The following is an 18,651-nucleotide window of genomic DNA, read 5'->3' as shown; positions in this document are numbered from 1 at the left end:
GGGGTGTGGATGGACCCAGCCCTTAATTTTTCAGTGCAGGCCCGGAAGGTAGCAGCCACATGTTATGCACTTATTAGGCTTCTTAGGAAAATCATCAGGCTCCTCACCTTCGAAGCTAGAAGGATCTTAGTACAGGCGCTGATACTGTCTCGCCTAGACTATTCCAATGCACTATACTTAGGCACTCCTCAGGGGACAATTAAGATCCTGCAGACCGTGAAGAATTGCGCAGCACGTGTGCTGCTGAACATCCCACGGAGAACCTTCGTCAGCTTCACTGGCTTCCAGTGCAACAGAGAATCGAGTTTAAGGCTCTGACCACGGCCCACAAGGCAGTCAATAAATCGGGACCTGCACTGATTCAATCAATGTTCTGCCCGTATTTCACCGGTCGGGAGTTAAAATCTAACAATAAGAACTTTTTGGCAGTCCCCAAAACAAGGAGAGTGCGCATGGGTGGCCGACGCTTCTCTCTACAGGCCACAAAACTTTGGAATAATCTCCCAGACTACATCAGAATGGAAGAAAACCATCTTAAATTCAGGAAGATGCTGAAAACCCTCCTGTTTACCTAGACTCTGAGAATAAACGTGGTCTAAAGCGCAGGGATGCCTCCGGGTAGCCATGCGCTATACAAATAAGTAATCATTCATTCAATCATTCTTTCTGTTGTCCTTCTTTTTATGCTTACCCTTACCCCTCAGGGCTCTGCTCTGGGCATTTTAAAGGGTTACCTTTCTACACTATCTGCCTTTTTGTGGCTGCCTGAGCAACCCTCTTTATTTAAGTTCCCAATTGTGATAGGTTTCTTAAATGTCTTGTAAATATGTTTCCAGCCTCTCCTTTCATTATGCCTCAGTGGGACCTTAATTTGGTTCTCACTTTCTTTATGGGTGCTCCTTTCAAGTCTCTTCATAATTGTCCCTTCTGGCTGCTCACATCTTCCCAGAGGGTGAATGAGCTGCAAACTTTATCATCCGGACCATCCATTCCTGTCTTTTGTTCCAGACAAATTGGTGCTTCACACTAGGGCAATTTTCCTGCCAAAAGTGGTAACACCATCACATGTAACCCAATCCTTCACCTTGCCCACATTCTACACTCCTTCACATCCCTCAAAAGAAAAGTAGCAACTCCACTTCCTGGACCCAAAAAGAGCATTGTCGTTCTACCTTGATCGTACACGAGATTTCTGGGGAGGGAAGAAGGGTCGATTGGTACAGAAAGGAACTCTTTCACACTGTGTAAAAATCTGCCATGCACTGGCCAAGAAGCAGCACCCTCAGGGCTTAAGGGTTCATTCCACCAGAGCTAAAGCTGCTACCACTGCATTAGCATGTGGAGTCCAAGTCTAGGACATCTGCTAGGCAGCCACGAGGGCATCTCTGTACACTTTTTCCAAACACTATTGCAGAGACAGTCAGATCCGCAGGGATGGGCACTTCGCTCCTTCGTGCCTTCTGGAGTTTTTAGTTCAGAATTTGTCCACAGCGCACCATCGGGGTTGGTATTGCTGGTGTATCTATTCAGAGGTAAGGGGTCTGCGGCTTGATGTCTCTATCAGATGAAGAAGTTACTTACCTTCAGTAATGCATTATCTGGTAGAGACAAGATCTAGCCACATATTCCTTACCAATCCACCAATCCTCCCTGCTCTGCAGACAAGTTTCTATGGTCAGGGCTGATCCCTTTCAGAGCCCTAATTTGGACACACCAGTGTCAGCGCACTTCATGACTCCGCGCTTCTCGTTTGGAATGTTTTGAAAAGTAACTGATGTCAGCTCGCCAAGGTGGCGCCTATATACGTGACGCAGACATCACTTCTGTGGTGGACACCGTCGCCATGCAAGCTGACCGACGCCACCAACCGGTGTGCAGGGGTACTGCTCACTCAAAATTCTTCCAGATCTAGTCTGACACATGGAAAATTCACAGATCTTGTACATTCTAGATAATTCGTTACAGAATGTAAGTAACTGGTTCTTTAAAGATGCTTTGTCATTTTTTTATAGAGTTTTATATAGCGCGAACTGGGCCCGAGACATCGGGTTTCAGAGCACTTTACATGAGCACCATTTTCGTTACAGAAGGACACATTCATTTTTGTTAGGCACAGGGAGATTAAGTGATTTGCCCAGAATCACAGGATGTTGAGTGTTGTTGCCGAGACTCGAACCTGGTTTCCCAGCTTCGAGGTGGACCGCTCTAGCCGTAAGGCTCCATCCTCTCCATTGTGCATGTTTACATTGGAATAAGGGAAGAGAGCGTTGTAATGTACAGGCACAATAAAAGGAGCAGGTAAGATCATTGACAGGTCATTGGCTGGAACTGGCTTGTTCCGCCAATTGTTGTTTGCCTTTTCCTACAGATCACATTAACCTGTTCTTTTATCAACGCATACGTTTGAGCGGTGTTATTGAAGCTTCTTGTGCTTACCTTACACTGGCGATGAGTGGGAGTGGATCTTATTCCATATTTACCATTGAAAACCACTGAGATGCAGGGGTCCACTTGACTGCTGTCCTTCTTCCAGCTTGGCGGTTAGTCAGAGACCAAGGATCCTGCTTGAAGTGCCGCTTAATTTCCCTTTGAAGACTACTGAGGAGCAGACCACAAGACTTTTCCCTACAGAGGAAGGCCTACTTGCTACTTGAAGCTCAACAGCCCAGCTGTCTGTGAGGACCTGTGGGAATTGTGGTGAGATCTGTGGAGATTCAGGACATGATGTCACCCGGACGCAGTATAGGAGAAGAACCCTGTATCATTTATTGGCATCATGCAGGGCCAAGGAGAATAGTTGCTGCCTTCTGCATTCACTTTTGAGGTGCTACCTCCATGATTCTTTTTTTTACTTCAAGGAAACGTGTGCACTCCACCCCTCGTTGCTTGTAGAACCCGAGGAATCCCCTTTCTCCTATCAGTGTCCTATTTATCTAGGAAGATAGCTGGGCACAGCCCCCCGAGTCCGGAACAGACGAAACCAATACATTTCATGAAGCAGCTCTAGAACAAAATGGATTTGTGTTTGATCTTTCTCTGTACAAATTTGTAGTCTCTGGAGTATGTTTGCAAAGAAAACACAGATAAACAGCAACTGCCTCGCGTTTAGCAGTGCTATAAAGACCTGGTTGTTTCCTAAAACATATGACCAACTAGATTAAATCTAGAAGAACCACTGGTTGGTATAGGCGACCTTCGAACGTATCTGTCACACTTTTTCTGTTATACTGCGTGGTAACATGGCTTCACTAAGTGCAGTGATTTTCATCGCAATATGTTTCTAGCTAATCTACAAGCCTCGCAGGGAGTAAAAAGTTCAATTCATATACCGGTGCAAAATAATGCAATTCTACAATACAATATTTCTCTGCAATTTCCCAGGAACGGTTCACTTTTTGGTCAGTTTAGGGAGTGGCTCAAAGGCAAGAACTGCAAGTCCTGTTTACTTTTTGTGCATAGCTGATGTACTGCTGCAGAGAAGTTTTTTTAAACTCTGAAGGCTAGAGATAATAGCTTGTATCTTACCTCATCTGAAAGGTCTTTTTTCCAGTTGTGCTTCGTTTTACGTGGCAAGAGGAATCTATGCACAATTGCGTACGGCTATTTTGGTTATATACTCAAATAGGTAATTGTTTGCTCTTTTGGATCTACCAATGTGCGATGTTCATCGAATACATGTTAAAGGATATGCTTGGGTTCTAAAATATGCTAAAACACCCTTATGTAAGGCAGAAACATCAGTGGCTCAGCCTTCAACAGTCTTCCTTTAAAAAAGCTCTTTGAACCATCACTAGCTCAAACAAAAATTATCCATTATGAGGTAATCAGTTATCAGAGGATGTTTCAGCAGAATCTCTTTCAGTTTCCCCTTGTAGGAAGAAAACTACTTCAACTAAAGACCCGTGGCTACTATTGAAAGACCATGTCAAATACGAGACCACCATGGTTGACCTGCTAGTACCTCTAAAATAAACACAAGGGCTGATCTAGGGTTTGGCGGACAGTTTAATGTCCATCAAGATGTGTACTTTACTCCGTCACCCTGACGGACTTCCCATCCCCCAAATTCAGAGGTGTCTGTAGGCCTCACGGAGAGCTCTACACACTGGCAGGAACTGCCCTTTACAGCGAGTCCTTTCAGTGTTGGGAATGTTTGACTGAGGGCTCAATCAAACATGACGACCGGCTGTCAAACTTTTCCAAAGTTTTGCTTTTTTGAAAAGCAAACTCGCAAAGCAGGAGGTTTAAAATATATATATATATATATATATATATATATATATATATATATATATATACAGTTAGTGACCCCCACACCATGGGAGTTTTCTCCCATAGTGTGGGAGTATTCTTTTTGTTTTTACTGTCCTTCACTGCCTGGTTTTACCTGTCATTGTTCCGACAGCAAGAAAACGCCATCTAACCGCCCATTCTGAATTGGGTGGTTGGTCGGATGGCTTACCTCTGATAGCCCAATGATGACAACCCGGACTCTGTCAGGATGATTATGTCGGCCACAGAACAAAAGTAGACTTCCTTGTCGACATAGTGTGCACCCGTCCAGACCTGAGTCATGCGAGTGAACCAAGAGTTCAACCAAGAGGGTATTCTGTCGCTGTTGAGATGGGTATCCCTCTGCGTCAAACTATATCAGCCTCTTGGTTTTAACACCTAAAATAAATGTCAAAAGAACTTTTATCTATGTAACACACGTGGTGGTGTCAATACACCCCAGGACTAAACCAGCAATGGCAAATGTTGAGTCGCAAATATAAGACGGCAACTAAATCTGCTTCTCTTCACGCAGATAAAATACTTGCAGTCTCAAACATGTCTTCAGCAATCTTTGCAAAATTAAATGAATTCGAAGAACCATAAAAAGAGTAAGAGAAGAGGGTGTTTTAGTAAAAAAGTGCAATGAATTTCCTGAGTTTGTTCCTGAAAAAATATGTTGATTACCTCTGTGCTATGATTACGTAGAGAAAATCATGCCCACCTTTCAGTCTGACACTTCAATACTCCAGCCTCTCTCGAATTTCTTTCCAGATGATGCAGACTTTGCTCAATTTCTCCAGAGTAGCAGGCCTTTTGGTTCTCATAAAGACATTCTACCTGCAAAACTTAAGACACGTTTTTTACAGTCAGATAATTCTGATGTTATGGACATCATCAATGTTTCTCTTCCTACAACAATGTTCCCCAGTAAATTACAATCTGTACTCCAGATTTCCTTATTAAAATCCTTCCCTGTTCCCTAATAACCAGGCTAATTATCAGCTATTTTCTCAGCTTCCATTTCTTTCCGTACTACTAGAAAAAGCAGCCTTTATTCAGCAATCTAAACAGAAAAATAATGTGTTACATTCAGAGCAAACAGGACCCCCCCATCTCCTCCCCAAAGAGGCTGTTGTGGTTGCAGGTGTGGACGAATTGCACTGTTATCAGATAAATGTATTTCTGTTGTTTTAATATTATTACTAGACCTGTCAGCTGCATTTGACACCATGGATTACTAGATATTAATAACTAAACTTAGTGGACCTGGCCATGGCCTGGTTTGTAGACCGACACCCTGGCATTTAGTACTCAATGAGTGACACTGCCTCCCTTTCCCTCAGAAGGGCGGCCTCTACCCTTTGGGAGTTTTCAGATTTCTATTCTGCTATGCCTTATTTTTATTAATCTTTATGCATTTAAATGGGTCACCTCATGCATTCATTCGGCTACATGTTCGTATGTGTGCTGATGCTACACAGATTGTTTTGAAAACCACTGAAGAGCTCAGCACGTGTTCTTCTTATTTTTAATACCTGTTTTGCAGCTGTTGATAACAGGATGCATTTTAAATAGCTAAAATTGAATGTTGAGAAAACAAAATTACATTTGCCATATTTGAGTATACCATTTTAGTGTGTTTTCCATTAGCCAGGGGCACTTGGAGCCCAATTCCCCAAATTAAATCTACAAGTGCATCTCTACTTAGCTATTTAGAACTATGAATTGAAGAGAATAGGGGAACAAGTAATATCTGAGGAAAATATTAAGACCTGACAAACATTACTACTGGTAACCCATACATAGCCAAACCCTCATCTCTGCCCTCTTAGTCTTGTGCTGCAAGATATGTGTAGAGTTGTGCTGGATGTCTGCAGAGGAGTGTAGGATGTGAGATGAGTTACATATTTTTTAAATCACTCGTTAATTTACATATTTCTCATTTTCTATGTATGTGCTTCTGTTATTTTCATAGTTTAAAAAAATGATTTGTATGGGTGTCTGCTCTATATAAACAGTTATATGAACATTGTTTTGCATTCGTTTTTTAGTTTTATAATGTGATTTGTATAGGCGTCTGGCTGTGTATACAGTTATATGGCTAGTTTTTACATTCATTTTATTATTTATATTTTATTATTTTTTACTGTTTTACATTTGTGCAGCATAATGTGTACAATTTCTAACGGGATATCACCATTTTGCATTTTACTTATTTAAATTTTCTTTCGGTCTTGAGCTTTGTTCTGGTATTGTTATACCCTGCCTCCATTGATTTGTATGTAATCTCATTGAAGTACCTGTGCATGGCCATCTGTGGTGTGTGATTTACTCCAAGGCTTGGATGGAGTAGATTTGAGCCTGTTTGGTCTGTTTGGTGGTATCGCAGTGATAAATGCGGGTTTATCTTTGATGAATTTGACTAGAGCACTATTTGTAGATGTATTTTTGTATTTGCCAGTCCCTCTGTATTCCGCTCCTTCATTTTCTCATTCTGCTTCTGTTTCGTATTAGCTATTTCCCATTATCCATCCACTCTAGACAGAGAACCCACATAAGAGATAGGATCTGCATAGGTATAGAGCTATGCTGGTATCCCTGTCAATCGCATTTAAGAGTAGGTCAACTAGTACAGGAGCACTACTACACATACTTATAAATGCCTTTGTTGATTGGGTCCTTAGAGATCAAGCCACACCATGTCAAGTGCAAAGAATTTGGGGTCTAAGATTGATTCACAGTTACGTATGACCGTTCAGAATAACTCCGGAGTCCGTTCATGTTTCTACCAATTGCCTCTATCAAAATTAATATTGCACTTAGTTTCTTTCGAAATCCAGACTATAAATGTTTTATGTCATCACATGCGGCTTACTGAGACACACTTTACTAGGATTTACCCATGTCTTTCTTTCAGAAAATGCAAATAACACAGAGCACCTCTGCCAGATTTCTATTAGATGTAACCAGATGTAACCATATTAGGTGGTCTCCCAGCTAAACAGTGTAGTGTGTTGTATTCAAATCTGTGGGCCTTATCCAGGGGGAATTGAAAACCCACCACTTTCTTGAAGAAACTCTAAATACAGAATAGAATCAACGGACTGAATTTCCTCCACATTACTATCCCTGTGGTGGATGAAATTCATCAGGTCAATTCTACTCCACATTTAGAGTTTCCTCTAGAAACTGAAAGATGTTCTTTTCCCATAAACTCTAAATGAGTTCCTATATCTTTAGGTCGTAGTTGTATCAACAATCAAAAACAAAGTCCCCTGTCTATGTGTTTTCAATGCTGCTTCCCACAACTTTTTCTGAGATCTGTATATCAGTACCTGATACATGTTCCTAAATAGAAGCAAGTTGAAAGTTGGCAACTCCCAAATGGAATTAACAACCATTTTGCTATTCAATGTCTAGCTAACTTAATGCCCAGCAAAGCTTTAAACAATGATCTTTTTCTGAATTAACAACTTTCCTGTGTAAATGTGTTGGACAGAGTGTTCTTACACTTCTACAGTGCCGCAATGTATTTGGTGTATGTTGTGCTTATAAATACAACTACATAAATGCTGCATTCATTTTAATTTTTGGAGACTCCCCCCTAATTAATTACATTTCATGGTTACCTTGTAGTGTATGTTGCGCTTATAAATACAACTACAAACATGCTGCATTCATTGTAATTTTGGGAGACTCCCCCCTAATTAATTAAATTTCATGGTTACCTTGTAGACAAGATCTATTTTCCCTAAGCAAGGAGATTTGAATGGATTTTGTTTTCAAGAATGCCAGAATTTCTGAAGCATTGTGAGTTTGACTGAGAATTTGTTAGGGCTGAGTGTGACACCTTTAAAGAGCAAGACCCCTCTCCGATTACATCTTACAAAAGGGATTTTGGTCCACCAGGCCATCTGCTTTCATCAGTATATGACTGCACCTTTTCTTCTCTGTTTTATTTCATCTCATGATATTATATGGGACAAAACCATGTTTCAGTCGTATCATGCCCTTAATATAAAAGGCCAAAGAATAGAGCTTGCTGTGTTCCCGCCTGCAATCATGCGCTGCTTAGCGCCAGGTCTGGGAGCAGGTGAAGATTAAAAGTGGAATGTTCGGGTGAATGACTGATGCATTCCAACAAACAACGTTGATAACATGCATGCTTACTTAGTGCATATATCCCAAACCCCCTTTGAGATGTGAATGGATATACAGAATCAGCAGAGACAGGCATGAATCATTCTACAACAGGACAAGGAAGTCGCAGCTTCCTGGCCTGGTAGTAGGAACCACTGTAAACTGAACTAAATTCTGTGGTGCCAAGTCTGTTGTCTACCCTGAATTCTTGTGACAACCAAATGAAGGCATGCCAACGTCTTTGCATCGAGCCTAGTTTTATTGCCCTGCTAAGTGACGTCCTGGTGCCTAACTCTGTCTGTTCAATGTGTTCTACTAGTAATCTGCAACACTGATAGAAACGTGGTGAGCTGTTCACTATGTAATCCAGCCTGTTGATGATTCACTGATTGTGATGTGTTTGGAAGTCCACCTAAGAGAAGCCTGACCGTAGATCTGCAGGTTTGTCGGCGGTCTTAAAGGTGCTGTGGGTGCACGAACAAGAGCAACTATCCCTTTGTAGGGGGTGCTGTGAAATGTATAGCTGGTGGCTGGATTTAGAGAACACGCTGACCAAGTATTGCTGGCCCCATGAGAAATGTCTCAGTGTAATGATCTACTTTTGAGTTAGGGGAACTCTTCGCTGAAGCTAGGTCCCAATGTATTCAGCGGGCCTCGAGGCAAGGGAACTCATTTTTTAATACTACCCTCAGAGATGTTCACTGCCTGTAAGAAGCCCTGTCTCCCTTTCTCAGTGGAGAGTTCCCTGGCTTGTCCATTGTAATGAGACCCAGTGTCATGGACGACAGCTGGCCCTTAGAAGGACTCATCCTCTATCCTAAACCTTGATCTCAGGAAAGACACTTTTCAGATAAGTCTAATATGCTTAGTTCCCACTGGGTGTAGATCCTGTTTCTAAGACATTATTGTCCAGAGTTCACACTTTATTGAGTAGAGTGCCAGTTCATTATCCTGAGTTGTAGAGTTGGCTACTAATAAATGCCCCTCAGGCTGTTCCGAGTACTATGTCCGATACTCAAGCGTAACACATGGACTGTGCATCATGGGTGTGCTTGGGAAGACTGCAGAGCATGCTCTTGGAGAGAAGCAGCTGTAGTTGGATGCTTTTAATTCTCACTTTTCTTTATCGGTGCTCTCTCTTCACTCAAGAAAAAGGAAAAGTGTCATTGACAGTGGCTGAAATTAATATAAGCATCCCAGACACCAGTTTTGTGCTCTCTAATTGATTCCCTTTCCCATGTCTGTATGTCCATAGTGGTAGCAGCAAAGGGAAAGACATCAATACCATCAAATCGCTGCGTGTCCTGCGAGTGCTAAGACCCCTTAAGACCATCAAGCGCCTGCCCAAGCTCAAGGTAAGTTGCAGCATCTAGGTACTAGGCATCCTATTATACGCCAAGTAAATGTAGATTATTTTAAGTTTAGCTACTGCCAGCACTATCTTGTTGATTGAATGTATTTCATATCCTTTATTTGCCACCTGTCAAACTTACTTTCTCTTGTAGCTTCTCAACTAAGGGGCAGATGTATCAAGGGAATTATTAGTCGCAAACGTTGCGATTCGCAAAAAAACAGCGTTTGCGACAAAAAATTCGCTAAATGGAATGTGTGAAGAAAAATGTATAGCAAAATTAAGGAATCGCAAAATTTGCGATTCCTTTATATTGCGTAAGCATTTAAGGAATCGCAAATTGCGATTCCTTAAATTCTATGCATCAAGCATTTCAATTTTGCAATTTTTCCTTAAGAATTCGCAAATTACCACCAACTTTAAGTTGGTGGTAATTTGCGAATTCTTACACAAATGCACTTTTTTGCATTTGTGAAGGTGACATATGCGCACACGTGTGAATTTTAGGGGTGCAGCAGGGTGTCCTTAGGACACCCTTGAAATTATTCTCAATTTGCTATTCTCAAATAAGGAATATTAAGAAATCGCTAAAAAATTGCGACTTTTTAAATACATACCATTTTGCAATTCTCAAATAGCGATTCTCAAAAAATCGCTATTTGAGAATCGCAAATAGGTATTTTGATACATCTGCCCCTAAATCTCTCCGAAGAGCCAAAATTGAGAAATTCGCTTATTATTGTTGAATTGTTTGTCATCAACTAACTACCTATAACATAGCTCTATTTTAGATGTAAAAATGTTAATGATCTTTTCGGTGGTTATAGGAATTTTATCACAAAAGGGGTCTATCTTGTACCTGTCTACCTATGTATAGCTATGAATCTGTGGTCACATTGGCTTCAACTTACCTACTGTAGTTGGAGTTTAATCAGCTAATAGGCAAGACATTTCAAAGAATACTTATCGACTGCAGGCAAACATTTCCTGTATCTACATGTTCTTCTCTTTTTGTGTCCTCTGTAGTGATTAAAGGGACGGCCCCCTGATTAAGACATTCCCGCCGAAACGTGTGTAGTGTCTACAGAGCGTCAGCCTTTGTTCCTATATCCTGTCAAAAAAATAGATATCAAAGTTTATCATACTGTGAACAAAATTGCCATTGTATCAAAACTTAATGAATTGACGTATTGTGCAATAAATCACATGTGCTCAAGATTAGCACGCTATGCAGGATTAAATGATTGACAACTGTTCCACAATATAGAAGAATAATTCATGTAAACTGTTCCGCAATATAGAAGAATAATTCATGTATTGAAAACTGTTCAGGACATTTAAATTATGTAGTATGTTTTTAAAGAAGTGAATATTTTTAATAACATTTACATAAAAAGATTAAAAATAATTTTGTGATAATACCATAAGCACTTCTTTAAGTAATTTAATGAATTACAATGTCATTGTTTGCTGCTTGTATGCCTGCACACATTTTCTGTTCATTGTCTCTTGCCTAAATTTGTTTCTAAACTATCAGATGTTGGATAGTTCCTTTCCTTTCTTAAAAGTTGAGGGGTGTGTATTTTACATCATTGACTCCAATTTTGGGTGCTGCGTACATTGTGCTTCAAAGCTTACTTTACTGTTAATTGAATTCTTCAAAAACTAGGAAATCAGAGCAGTACTTAATCGGGAAACAATGCAAAATCAAATTAATACAAATCTGTTTCTATGCAGCAATCAATAGCCTTTCTCGCACATTCAACTCAGTACTGACTTTTAGTTATAACTCAGTAGACTAATGCCTTAAGGCAGTTTATTATAAAGCTTATTTTGTGGTCAGAGTAGCCGCCCTTTCAGAATACCACAGCACAGAATATTTGTCTGTTGGACGGGTTGGTCAGAAGAGACTTAGGTGAATTCGCCTGGTTCAACCCACTAGGAAAAGCTCATCCTATTGTGTTGTGATTTAAGTGTTATTCTTGGTATACTAACGTGCAAAGTTTATGAGCCTACCACTACTACAGTAATAACGCTGTGACTTGGGATTTTAGTCACATCATTTCAACACAAATTATACATCAATGTAGTGCTTTCAGATGAGGTGCAGGCTAAGGTTTTCATGAGGATAATGCACTGCTGAAACCAAATACTTTTTCTCAGAGCTGCCTCTGGTTTACCCTCCACTTAAGAGATTTGTTTTCCTACCATCTTTTCAAGGCCTATATATAGCCAATGCAGAAAAGACTTTACATTGATCTGATGTTATATAATATCTGTGTTCTGCAGCAGTGGTTCTTACCCTGGCGTCTGTGGACCCTTGGGCATACAAAATGACTACTCAGGGAACTGTTTAGAAAATTAAGGAATACTAGCAGTTTTATAAAATATATACTTAAAAATTCAGTATTGAAAAATGAAAATTTTAAAACGCTCTGTACATGTCAAGGAATTTGAAACTGAAGGCTCAACACTAAGGGCTAATTTTGTGTTGGTTAAACAGAATACTATGTCCCAAAGGCGATAGACTAAGTTGCCTGCCAAACTCTCATTCCGCCCTTTTCATTTATAGATGGGTAGACCTTAGGTATTCTGTCAATGGATCCTCTGGTTGCTTCATCAACAGAATTCTTCCTCCGATGGCACAACAAAGTAGGTGCCATTGGAGGAATGGAAATATACTCTCAACCCTCTCTGTTTAGGGTGGTCGGTGTAATGCCTTTTTTTCCTATCCATTACCAACAAGAAAAAAGTGGTGGGAGGGCCATTCTGTCCAAGCAGGGCCTCATCTGTTATACTACAACCTGAAGTGTTGATAAAGGCACATCTCAAGCAAGTACAAGCGGCCACCATTCAGCACTTTTCCTGGAAAATAGTTTTCCTTTTTGCGTGCCACCAGCTAGAATAATATTTGAACTTCAAGCACTATTCGATAAAAAAAACGAATTTGTATTTTTTTAAAGATACTGGTTTGCAAAGAAATTCCAGAATTATTCTGAAGGTTTCTTCATTTTCATCTGAATTAGCAAATCTCATTGTCTGTTATGTTCCCACAGTCCACTATGGTGGCAGAAAGAACTTTGCATTCTCTTAACTTTGGACACTGTCTAAAATTCTGCCTTCAAAAGACAAAAGAGTCTGACCAATTAAACCGACTCTGTATAGACTGTGGAGGGTAAATAAGGACAGAAACAAGATTTGACCAGAAGGAGTGTGTTCTTAGTCAGTACAACTCCTAAAATGAAGGGCAGAACTCAATCCCCCATCATCATGTGATGATGGGGGATAGTCAAGCATGTGAATCTATGAACGATTCCTATACTGGAGAACCATAGTTATTGGCAAGTAACTTTTCTCTTTTTGTTTAGAAAGAATTAAACTATTTGAAACATTTTGGAATGTTGCTGCCAGGATGAAAATATTCTAAAACCTAAACAGAAAGATAAACAGTTGCTTAGATATCTGAGAGTTATTTAGTGAAAGATATCCCCCTTTATTCCTTCCCCCAGTAATGATTGCAAGACATTGCAGACAAGCTAACAAAGCTTCTGTGACCCTCTGAACCTCTGGAGACCAATTTGTAAAGCTGCAGCGCGAGCCACCATTCACATTTTATCAATACATTATTCTTTTGGTACTAGCTCCAGGCAGATGTCCACTTTGGAAACCCCATATTGAAAGAAATGTTTTGTTATGCTCGTGAATGCAATATTTCCTCCTGAGTGGTTCTTGTGGATCATATAATATCTGTATTCTATGCTGTTCAGTTACAGCACCTTCTCCAACTGCTTTTCTTCTAATGGCCAAAAATAACTCACTACTCTGGTTAGGATCTGGAGTGCAGAAGAAACAAGATGGGTGAAATGCAGTGCGGGCTGAGAGCAGGGGATGCAACTAAAGTTTATGTTTCCAATTTCTTAAAGTAATAGTGCTAGAGCAACTTCTCATTTACTGGTGCTTACAAGAAGAGCGTACTACAATGGGAATAAGCTACAGCGAGAGGTGTAGGATACATTTTAAACACAGTGGTCCTGAATTATGAAGGTAAAGTTAGACCAAAAATCTAACTTTACTGCTTTTCAGTATTCACAAAGTTAAGTTTACTATTAGTAAATGTAGACTTTTGTTCTAAGTTTACCTTTGTGAATTCCAAAAAGTAGTAAAGTTGGACTTTTGATCTAAGTTTACCTTTGTGAATACCAAAAAGTAGTTGTAAGAGGGGGGAGGTCTCTGGGGGACAGAGGTAAGTACTCCTGACCACCCCGGGACCCCTCTCCTCCAGGAACATTACAGAGCACTAGAGTCAAGCACTTGTGTTCACATACACGGAATCACCACCACACTACAAAGGGACACCACACCAATGGGTTATGGGCAAAACAAGTTCTTTATATATGGCTGCTCAACAGATCAGGGATTAGGTACACTTGAGTGAGGGTTCAGGTTTGCTTCTTGAATGGCCAGGACATCTGTAGGGGATAGGCGGGAGACTTTGGGGGCAATCTCTAGGTACTCACAGTCTCTAGTCCTGTCGGCTCGGGAGGGCTGTGGGGTTCAGCGCTCCTGGCATGGATGTTGGGGGCCACGTATCCGGCGTACGGCTCTCAATCCTCGAGCCGCGGGATACGGAGGGCCGCAATGTAGAGGTATCAGGCGTACAACTCACAATCCTCAAATCACGTGATACTGATGGGGTTCAGAGCGGCAAGTTTGGGTACAACCCGCACCTTCGAGCGCTGTTGGGTCGTGGCGTACCACAGGGTCGGCGGATGCACGGCGCGGTTCGTACCTCTGAGCGCGACTAGTCCTCCAGCACTCCCCAGTACGGTGCGTACTCCTCCTGGTGCGCGGCGTACCTGGGGCGCTGCTGATTCACAAGCGCTCCACAATACGTGCGTACTCCTCCTAGTGCGCGGCGTACCTGTGGCTCGACTGATTCACAAGCGCTCCACAGTACGGTGCGTACTCCTCCTGGTGCGCGGCGTACCTGTGAGCGCGGCTGGTTCACAAGCGCTCCACAGTACGGTGCGTACTCCTCCTGGGGCGCGGCGTACCTGTGAGCGCGGCTGGTTCACAAGCGCTCCACAGTACTGTACGTACTCCTCCTGGTGCGCGGTGTACCTGTGAGCGCAGCTGGTTCACAAGTGCTCCACAGTACGGTGCATACTCCTCCTGGGACGCGGCGTACCTGTGAGCACGGCTGGTTCCCAAGCGCTCCACAGTACGGTGCGTACCTCTCTTGGGGTGCCGCGTACCTGTGAGCATGGCTGGTTCCCAAGCACTTCACAGTACGGGGCAGTGAGACTCGAGCGCGACCACGTCAGCTGGGCTCCAGGAGTCCGAGTAGGACAGTAGGTTTCCTTCACTCCAGGGATGAGCCGCGACCAGGTCCGCAGGGCGACGGGAGACCGGGGGTGTGGATTTCGTCTGCTCCACAGAATGAGCCGTGACCAGGTCTGCAGGGCTCCAAAAGACAGCAACGGGACACCGATGTCGTTCTTTCCACAGGATGAGCCGCAACCAGGTCTGCAGGGCTCTCGTCGTCCAGTATTCAACCCCTCCACTCCTCCGGCGGGTGCCGTTATATCTTCCTTCTCCATTTCAAGTTTTAGCCCTCCCAGATGGCGCCTTGGGGCCTGGGGCTGATTGATTGCGCATCCGGCCATCTGGCACTCATCCTCTTTGAAGTCTAGAGGTGGGGCCTTTCCAATGCCCGGCAGGGAGCGAGGCCATTCCTGAAAAGAGGTGCGAGTCAAACTCCTCCGCCCCATTCTGCTGGGGGAAGGATCATACATACATACATACATACATACCCACAGCTGGACAGGGGGCGATGGGGATCGGAGGTTGGGGCCCTGTGGGAATGGGCGCTGGCGGACCTCGGTTTCTATCGTGGGGCCTCGGTGCTATGCTTCCTGCTACTGGGGGGAATTGGGGGTGCCCTGCTGATGTGGCTACTATTCTTCTGGGATCAGGGGGGTTGTAGGGAGGACAGAGGACGGGGCTACACTGGTGGCGGCCTCGCCAAGGTGACGGTTTGGGGTTCTGGAAGTAAGGAGGCCCACGCCAAGGAGGACAGGTCTAACAGTAGTAAACGTACACAAAAGTGTTAGTTTACCTTTGTGAATCGGACCCTGAGAGCCTTGAGAAGGATGCTTGAGTGAGAGATAAAGGTGCAGAGAGAAGGTGCAGAGAGTAGTTGAATTTGCAGAGTGGAAACAATAATCCAAGAGGAGCAGAGATGGAGAATTGTAATATCATTCCAGGGTTGGAGACAGAAAAACTCATAAAAGTGCCGGTTGTGGTCTGCTTTTTACTGGGACTCCCTTTGACAATCCCAACAGCGTGTACCTGAGCCCAACCTAATAAGTCATGTCATGTATTTTGTTGATTGTCTTGCAAGCCAATATCATGGTCAAAGGAGGAATGGATGTCAATATCTGAAGGCACTGAGGCATGGAAGCCATTACTTTAATTATTTTCCTCCTTTTGGACCATCAAGTGAAGATTCAGAAAAAATGTTGTGTACCACAGGTGGCACAAGAATTAAGTTTTCCATCTATTTAAGCTTTGTATTGGATGCCTCACCACATATTCTTTACTTAAACCCTTCCCAGGTACCAGATTGGTTCTGAGGAAATCTTCCTTTCGCAGCCAATCACCAGTACAAATTAGCGCTGTTTCTGCGTCATTATGAGGGCCATTAGATGACTATATATGACATCACACTAGGTATATCATTTTCCACTGCACGCGTGAGATCAGCTAATTTCTTTCCTTACTTTTACTGATGCAGAATCTGGAGTCTAACCTTTGTGGTTGTTCTTTTCAGCTTTTTGATGATGTCTCGTTCACAATTCTCGGATTTTAAACCTGTGAATCATTTAGATATCAAATGTAAGTTACCAACTGCCATGCAGTGTGTCTGTTCTACCTGTGAAAATTACACAATTCTTTGTAGTGTGACTTTTGCCCTTTCATGCTCCCAAAAGCCATCAGGGAGAATTGGTAAGCCAATGATGGCTTCACTTAGGAAGTTCTGGTCAAAATATCCTTCAGATTGTGGAGGAGCAGGACTGTATCTGGGAAATAGAAGACTCCACAATCCCCCTAAAAAATGCCAGAAAGATTATTATTGTTCTCGCAAGAAGCTCAAGCGGACCAAGGAAAGCCTGATCTTATTTCATGAATTTGTTACCGTTCTCCAGTGGGATAAGTAGGTGCATTTTCTCCCCGTGGTCTTCCACAGAACAGACTGAATCTTTGAAAGCATGCGATGGCATTCCTGGCCCTACCCTCTCCCTCTGCAGTACTCTCTGTATTCATCAGGGTTACTTTGGCACCTTCAACTGTGATCAGCACTTACCAGTAACCTGTGCTCAGCTCCGATAGAAGACAGCATCAAAGCTGCTTCTGAAGTCACCTACTTCCTCGAGGAACGAGCTCCCATTTTGTCAATGTAGACAGTGTCTTTCATGTTGATACTGATGCCAGTTTTAGACACTTTTACCCTTGTCGCACTGAAGAAAAAAGGAATATTACAGGCAACCAAAACCGCAACTGAATCTTACTTAAGGCAAGTTGAATATCCTCAGATTTCTGTACAACTTCAGAAAAACTACAATGAATTCATCAGCTGCTTGGTTATAATTCATATGCTTTACAATATTCATCAACAGGATGATAAAGATGTATTTTTTGCCAGAGTATTATAGTCCTTTTCATATACTCCTTGCCTTACCAAATGACAATGGACCTGATACTTCTGCAACTCCAACTCCAGAAGAACTACCATTTGCTAAACAATCATCCATTATGGCGGTGCTAAAATAAACAACCAAGTGTGGCTGAGATATTTGCCATTCTACTTTATACTAAACAGGTGAAGTCTTCCTTCTTCATGAAGACTTTGGGAGAAAAGAAATCCGCAGATATATTCCTACTTTTTTTGTGAGGCTTTTCAGGACAGACTGAAAGGGGCCTCGGGGATGGCACTATCAATTCCTAAAATGTGTTTAGCAAATCATAGGTAGAGGACTTCAATTTCAGATCCTGCTTATCAGGCTGCACATCCCACAAAGGATCAGGCGTCTTCAGAAAAGAAACATAGCACCACTGCAAATGTCTCTCCTAATAGGAGCAACATTCTTTTATATGTAATTGGTAGGGAAAGTTTTGCTATGGGCAGCATTTGTATTAATGGCTATCTACACAGTTTCTTTAGCTAGCTAAGCCACGTTTTGTGGGAGGTGACTGTTTTAGCCACACCCATCTTGCCAGAACAAAGCAGCATACAATTTCTAGGAGGTGTTATAGTACGTCTCTACGCATGTCCAAAGGTTCTTTGGTGACAAAGCTGAGTCCTCCTTGTAAAGAATATGGCTACTGCTAGGGCTCTGGGTCTAGCTTCTACCCCCAAAAATGTAATTGGTCATACTTGAGGTTTAGAGTCTACATCCATCAGTCCGCAAGGCAGGACAGCCTCGAATGCAGCTGCAGCAGCAGCTCTTCTGTCCCTTCAGGGGTCCTGTCCGCCGACCCCAAAACCTCTCAAAGGCCTGGGCTTTTTCTGCTCACAGTTCGCAGCTGGTGGTGGTTTTACTGAAAATGGGCAGAGATAACATAAGATCAGTGCTATTTGGTCAAAGCCCCAAACTATTCTCCAATTTTCCTACCACACAAACATCTTGATAATTTACGTTGTTCTTTTGGTGAAAAGTGGCATAGAGATAGTGCTTTTGTTGAAAAGAGGGACAAAGGTTGTTATTTGAGGTACTTTCACATTCCTAAAAAAGTAGGGGTCTTATTCTAATTTTGGACCTGAAAGTCTCAATATTTCTCATAAACAGAGTAATTTAACGCTAATGATTTAGAATGTGTTGTGG

The 18,651-nt window shown here is 42.3% G+C and overlaps 1 protein-coding gene across 14 annotated transcripts in view; it reads left to right on the top strand.

The window, feature by feature from the left end:
- CACNA1A (calcium voltage-gated channel subunit alpha1 A) overlaps positions 1-18,651 on the top strand; it is a 1,308,076-nt gene that overhangs the window by 741,423 nt on the left and 548,002 nt on the right. For all 14 annotated transcript variants that reach the window (XM_086961990.1, XM_086962030.1, XM_086962039.1 and 11 more), the window contains one exon: positions 9,671-9,770. In XM_086961990.1, the coding sequence (XP_086818116.1) occupies positions 9,671-9,770 (100 nt within the window). The remainder of the gene's footprint in view (positions 1-9,670; positions 9,771-18,651) is intronic.

Source organism: Lissotriton vulgaris, chromosome 1_1, assembly GCF_964263255.1.
Source record: "Lissotriton vulgaris chromosome 1_1, aLisVul1.2, whole genome shotgun sequence".
In the NCBI taxonomy this organism is placed as follows: domain Eukaryota; kingdom Metazoa; phylum Chordata; class Amphibia; order Caudata; family Salamandridae; genus Lissotriton; species Lissotriton vulgaris.
Note: the sequence above shows the minus strand (reverse complement) of the source record. Positions and strands in the feature narration are given on the sequence as shown.